General features: G+C 38.0%; 1 protein-coding gene across 1 annotated transcript; it reads left to right on the top strand.

The window, feature by feature from the left end:
- Nucleotides 1-2329: 2329 nt before the first annotated feature.
- Nucleotides 2330-6360, top strand: LOC120002373 (linoleate 13S-lipoxygenase 3-1, chloroplastic-like). Its single transcript, XM_038851108.1, has 7 exons — nucleotides 2330-2835; nucleotides 2924-3204; nucleotides 3410-3647; nucleotides 3746-4081; nucleotides 4406-4901; nucleotides 5003-5266; nucleotides 5418-6360. Exons 1-7 carry the CDS (start codon nucleotides 2463-2465, stop codon nucleotides 6172-6174), a joined length of 2745 nt encoding a protein of 914 aa, XP_038707036.1. The 5' UTR covers nucleotides 2330-2462; the 3' UTR covers nucleotides 6175-6360.
- Nucleotides 6361-6905: the final 545 nt, after the last annotated feature.

The raw sequence follows: 6905 nt of genomic DNA, 5'->3' as shown, positions 1-6905 counted from the left end.
TGCAAGTGAGACTTGTAATAAAAGTATGAAGAAGGAGTTTATGTGATCACCAAACTGAGTTTTAGATGATATCATGATATCGACAAATCACAAATTTGGAGAATTTTAGTGCCTTAGTGGTCTACAAGAATAAATTGCTTCACTTTAGTCCAAACATTAATATTGTTTGCTCGATCTATACAAAATGCCCACTCGGATTTGTTCTTTTGAATTGTCTCCGAAGTATTTAGGCCCAGAAAATGTGTCGCTTGCGTAAGAGGAGTTGAACCTTTGCTTATATACAACTCAGTTGAGTTATGCCAATCTGATGTGGGATTATAAATCTTGATAATATTCACCACTTTAATCACAATGAACCACAGCTATGGGATTGCCCTAAACTTAGCTTAAATCGGTTAAATACATCTTAAATCATTCCTAATTTAGAACAAATTAATTCATAATAAACAATGCAAATTATCATAAAAATTATATTAATAATGATTTGAAAGTATATCACAAATAAATAAAAACGCCAGAATCTAATTAATCGAACGTCGTTCCTATTAACTATATATATTTAGTAGGAAGACATTACTGGGAAAATATGTACTAGGGGGAAAATGGAAAAAGAAAAGAAAAGAAGAAGAAGAAGATTTTTATTGATCTGAATAAATTATAGACTGTCAAAACTTGTCCACTTCCTACCATATATGCTTTCATAATTAAGATCTTACTCACAAAATTAGACATATATAGTTCACATCTGAACCCAGCATCATAATTCTCATAATCATTGTGGGCCCTAATTACACAATAAAAGAAGCTTTATGCATATATATAAATAATCAATGATGTTATTGATAGCTATATCTGATCCCATCAAACCCCAAAGCGTACAATACCTTAATTGGATTGAAATGCATGATAAGAAAGTTCGATTTCTACATCCACATTAATGTAACAATATTGGTCCTAAAATAATTCAATTGCTTTAACTGGTTCTAGAACTCACTATGGCAAGTGATCTACTGCATTATTAAAAGCTAATTAGGTTAAAGGAATATGCATCAATATATATATAAAATGTATTGAAGGAATTATGGGATATCTTTCCTTTATTTAATGAAACACAAATGGTTGTCACTAGAAAGTTGCCGTGGCTGGCTATCTGCCAGACTGCCTCAGTGTGTTTCATGTCCCACATCCGCATGGAGGTCTCTCCCTCTCACCAATATTATATATATATATGCATGTATTGTTACCTTTTTTTTTATTTTATTAGAACAACGAATTTATTCAACCAATTCAACTAGGATGGTGAAAATAGTTAGTGATACCCAATAATTGGGCCAGTCATACAATTAACACTATTCGACCATTCAAATTGACACTCAACAATTACCATAACATTCAGGAGAGTGGGTTGATCTGGTGATGTAGCACTACTCAAGTTTATTACAAGAATACTGTTATGTAGGATTGAAAATTACAACTTCGTCAAGATTAGTCGCTTTGCTACTATTCCCATGTTATTTTAGTTAAATTCCGATATTTAGGTCTTCAAATTAACATTAATTTTTTTTAAACACTTCTGTAATTTTTTTGATTTTCTTTGTTCTGTTTTCTTGTTTGCTACATCATATTCATTTCCCTATTTATTTAGGATTGTAGTCTCCTATGAGATGATTCAACGATTTATAAAAATGTTTTGAAATCGCTTCTCTTTCTAACAGATGTCAATTTCTTGTCTTCTAAACATAAACTTAGATTTACTCTCGGTATTACATTTGCGACTACGTCATCTGGATATCCTAAAATTTGGACGGAAGACCTTGTTAGAACAAGAAATCGAGACTCATATCACATTTAAGTCATTGAACTACAAAGAAAGCAACCACAAATTGATGATCACCACTAACCAAAAGCATGCTCCAAAATCGTTGTCAAACAGTCCAGATGTCCACAGTGCATGTAAACCTCAATCATTCTCTCACCTTCGGTAATATTACCTTTCAATTATCAGAGATATCATTGGTATTTTGAAACAATACAAGGGTATATATGTCTTAACAACAAAGTAACCGCAATTTCTATCTCATTTCCACCAAACGCGTCCTTTCATAGTCGCTACCCTTGAAAACTCGTTTATTTGACTCAAACCCCAAAACCGTCACCGTTTCGTTTGATTTTCTCTGCCGAAAATTTAAACGTTTACCCACAGATTCTGCAGGTGAATCACAATTTTGGTATTTTGAAAAACTTGTGGACGGTGTTGTATGCCCACAGGCGTTATACACACAAGTAATATATATATATATATATATATATATATAGAACCCCAACCAAAATCATAAGACACCAACACCAAAGATCTATCTCTGCAGATTCCTTCTTCAGAGCACAATAGACCAACTCTTACAGAGAGTAGTAGTGTGTATACATTCTTGTGCAGATAAAGAGGGATATCATACCAATCAGAGATGGCGCTGACTAGAGAAATCATGGGTTGTTCTGCAATTGAGAGAACATCTCCATTTTTGACCTCCTCGAAAGATTTATTGAAACAGAACACTCTGGTTTTGGTTAAAAGCAAGCCAGTGTTTTTGCAGAGGAGAATGAATTTGAAGGTTGTTCCAGCTATGGCTGCAATTCGTGAAGATTTGTTTATAAAGGCTGTGCCCGGAGGTGATCAAGAAGAGAAGCCAGTGAAGTTCAAGGTGAGGGCAGTGGTTACTGTGAAGCAGAAAAGCAAAGAGGATTTGAAGGAGACAATTGTGAAGCATTTGGATGCTTTCACTGACAAAATTGGGAGGCATGTTGCTTTGATTCTTTTTAGTACTGAAATTGATCCAAGTAAGCTCAATTTTTCAATTTTACTTTCTGGGTTTGTTATTCAGATTTCCTTTGAATCAATACTGATTGAAATTTTTTTTTGCTGTAGAAACAAAGGCACCAAAGAGGAGCAATGAAGCTGTGTTGAAGGACTGGTCGAAGAAATCGAATGTTGTAGCGGAAAGGGTTCATTACACTGCAGAGTTCATTGTGGACTCAAATTTTGGGGTTCCAGGTGCAATCACAGTAAGCAACAAGCACCAACAAGAGTTTTTCTTGGAGAGTATCACCATTGAAGGATTTGCTTGTGGTCCAGTCCATTTCCCTTGCAACTCTTGGGTTCAGGCCAAGAAATCTCTTCCTGGAAAAAGAATTTTCTTCTCTAATAAGGTAACCAAAACCATTTGTCTATATTTTTTGATATTTGTCAAGCCTTCATTTGGACTTTTAGACTCTGCCAGTTGGAACTTTGATTTATTTTGTGATCTTTTCTTCAATATGACTTTAAGTTAAGGTCAAATCTTTAATGTAAGGTTAATTTTTCTTCACAAATGTTTTGTTCTAATGATGTTAATTGCTTTGACTTTCTGAGCAGCCATATTTACCGAGTGAAACTCCAGCGGGACTTGCATCATTGAGAGAAACTGAGCTAACAAACATCAGGGGTGATGGCAGAGGAGAAAGAAAATTATCCGATAGGATATACGATTTCGATGTCTATAATGATCTCGGAAATCCAGACAAGGGTATCGAATTTGCTAGGCCAACTCTCGGAGGTAAAGAAATTCCCTACCCTAGACGTTGTCGGACCGGACGCCCTCCAGCTGATACAGGTAACTAACTAAGCTGCTCCCATCATTCATCTGTCTAATTTATTATCCTTGATGTATTGTACTAAAATGTTAACTCTTGTTGTGTACATCTTCAACAGATATGCACGCGGAGGGCCGGGTAGAGAAGCCATTGCCAATGTACGTGCCTAGAGACGAACAATTTGAGGAGTCTAAACAAGATTCATTCTCAGCTGGAAGGCTTAAAGCAGTGCTTCACAATTTGTTACCATCCTTAAAAGCCAGCATTTCGGCTCATAACCATGACTTCAAAGGATTCTCGGACATCGACAGCCTTTACAGCGAAGGGCTTCTCCTGAAAGTACCAATTCTGCAACATGAGCTGTTAAAAAAGCTACCATTGCCAAAACTTGTTAGCACAATCAAGGAATCTAGCCAGGGACTTCTCAAGTATGACACACCAAAGATAGTGTCCAGTGAGTACTCAACTTTGATTTCTCAATAGTATGCAGATTTGGCTATAAAACAAGTCCTATAATTAAATACTGTCTGCTATGATTAACATTAACTACTAGTATATGTCTTTTTTTTTTGTCCAAGAATCATTTAGTGGGGGAGGAGTCACAAGCCATATATTCTAATAGTAGCAGCAAGAACTTTATTGTCCCCTGTGGTCCATTCCACAAAGAGTTGTCCAGTCCTTTCTTAATTTGAACACATTTCAAATGTGGGTTATGAAAATATTTTTTCCAATTATTGCCAAAACTGATGACACTAACATATGAATCACACATATGCAGAGGACAAGTTTGCCTGGCTAAGGGACGATGAATTCGGACGTCAAGCAATCGCAGGAGTTAACCCAGTTAACATTGAGAGACTTAAGGAATTTCCTCCAGTGAGTAAACTTGACCCTGAAATCTACGGTCCGCAAGAGTCTGAACTCAAAGAAGAGCACATACTGGGACATATCAATGGCATGACAGTTCAACAAGCATTGGATGAAAACAAGCTGTTTATAATTGATTACCATGACATGTATTTACCATTTCTGGACCGGATCAATGCACTAGAGGGACGAAAATCTTATGCAACACGTACAGTATTTTTCTTAACCCCTTTAGGCACTCTAAAGCCCATTGCCATAGAACTTAGCCTCCCTCAATCAGGGCCGTCGTCCAGATCAAAGCGTGTGGTTACACCTCCAGTTGATGCAACTTCCAATTGGATTTGGCAATTAGCCAAGGCTCATGTCTGCTCCAACGATGCGGGTGTTCACCAACTTGCCAATCATTGGTAAGCAATACATACAATCCAATTTTTATACTAAAATCACTATGTTTCATTTTGTCTCTGAATCAGCTACCTAACTGCTTTTGATGTTATTGTGATTACAGGTTGCGCACACATGCTGCCATGGAGCCATTTATACTAGCAGCACATAGGCAATTGAGTGCAATGCACCCCATATTCAAGCTTTTGGATCCACACATGAGATACACTCTCGAGATTAATGCTCTGGCACGACAAAATCTGATCAATGGTGATGGTGTCATCGAGGCTTGCTTCACTCCTGGCCGATATTGTATGGAGATTAGCGCAGCAGCTTACCGCGATTGGCGGTTTGACTTGGAGGGGCTTCCCGCTGATCTTATTCGCAGGTACAACACTCATCTTGAACTTTTATCGAACAGTTTGTGTTCATTCAAGTGATTTATCACAAAGGCACCGGATTTCTCTATCCGGGTTGTGAAGTTTGTGTTTGCTTTGTAATTGGTGCGAGAATGGTATCTAATAATGGTCCTAATACAGGGGCGTGGCTGTACCTGACCCAACACAACCTCATGGGCTAAAGCTTTTGATTGAAGACTACCCTTATGCAAGTGATGGGCTTCTAATTTGGTCAGCAATTGAGAATTGGGTCCGGACTTACGTCAATCGTTACTACACCAATTCAAGCCAAATTTGCAATGACAAAGAGCTCCAAGCATGGTACTCTGAGTCCATCAATGTAGGCCATGCCGATCACCGCCACGCAGAATGGTGGCCAAAACTGGCCACCGCGGACGATCTAGTCTCCATCCTGACCACCATCATTTGGTTGGCATCCGCACAACACGCTGCCCTAAATTTTGGACAATACCCTTACAATGGGTACGTCCCAAATAGGCCGCCACTAATGAGAAGGCTAATCCCTGAAGAAAATGATCCTGAGTATGCTAGTCTCCTCGCTGACCCACAAAAATATTTCTTACTAGCATTGCCAAGTTTGTTACAAGCAACAAAATTGATGGCTGTGGTCGATACACTCTCGACGCATTCACCGGACGAGGAGTACATAGGGGAGAGACAACAACCTTCGATTTGGTCGGGTGATGCTGAAATTATTGATGCATTTTATGGTTTCTCTGCGGAGATTAGACGGATAGAGAAACAAATTGAGCAAAGGAACAATGATCCTAGGCTTAGAAACCGTTGCGGTGCAGGGGTATTACCATACGAGTTACTGGCTCCTACCTCAGAACCTGGAGTGACATGCCGAGGAGTTCCTAATAGTGTATCAATTTAGATATGTATAGTTTACGTATGAAAACAGTTTTGTTGGTCTCGTCATTTCAAAGTACACGACTGGGGATCATCCATCTACTTAGGTTTGTATATGGTTGTAGTATTAGACTTTGTAAACAAGAGATGTATTGCTCTTTTATTACTAATATTAATTATTATTATTTAAAACAAAATGAAATTTTATGATGTGGGTAATATGTAAATTTTATTTTGGTAAACCGAAAACAATGCAATACAAGTTTGTTATTTGCACATCCGATATGGGTCTAAACTCGGGCCATCAGGCCTTCACGCACAAAAGTTTATCACCTGACGATAAGGTAAGTTGAGCTAAAACACAGTGCGTGGCCACAAAGATATTGCTATCCATGATAATCGAATTCAGGATCTCTAGAGTTCATACGATTTGTCCCCATAGAAATACTAATATGTAAATCCTTAAGAGTGAAGTCATAAAGAATTAGTCTCAACAAATTTCTTCCTTGCAAGTGGTCGTAAAGAATTAGTCTCGACAAATTTCTTCGAAAGTTGATAGTAATTTAATTGCCCCATTATTTTTTTTCCCAAGGTATCCCCAGGCAAGCCCACAACCAATCCTCCAAGGTACGGTCGGGAGTCAAAGGCGAGAACCTCTCCCAAGAAGGTTTTCTGCATCCACAAATACTCGAACACAAGACCTTACTTAAGCGATCAGAGCCCCTTACCACTCAGGCCAGTGGAAAGAAAAACTAA

This window comes from Tripterygium wilfordii, chromosome 7 (genome assembly GCF_013401445.1).
Source record: "Tripterygium wilfordii isolate XIE 37 chromosome 7, ASM1340144v1, whole genome shotgun sequence".
Lineage (NCBI taxonomy): Eukaryota > Viridiplantae > Streptophyta > Magnoliopsida > Celastrales > Celastraceae > Tripterygium > Tripterygium wilfordii.
This window is presented reverse-complemented; position numbering and strand designations above follow the sequence as displayed.

Excerpts from the sequence above, each read along its gene's own strand:
- LOC120002373 (XM_038851108.1), top strand. The coding sequence starts at position 2,463 with ATGGCGCTGACTAGAGAAATCATGGGTTGTTCTGCAATTGAGAGAACA. Across the intron at positions 3,205-3,409 it reads GAATTTTCTTCTCTAATAAG|CCATATTTACCGAGTGAAAC; the intron begins GTAACCAAAACC and ends CTTTCTGAGCAG. Across the intron at positions 5,267-5,417 it reads CCCGCTGATCTTATTCGCAG|GGGCGTGGCTGTACCTGACC; the intron begins GTACAACACTCA and ends GTCCTAATACAG.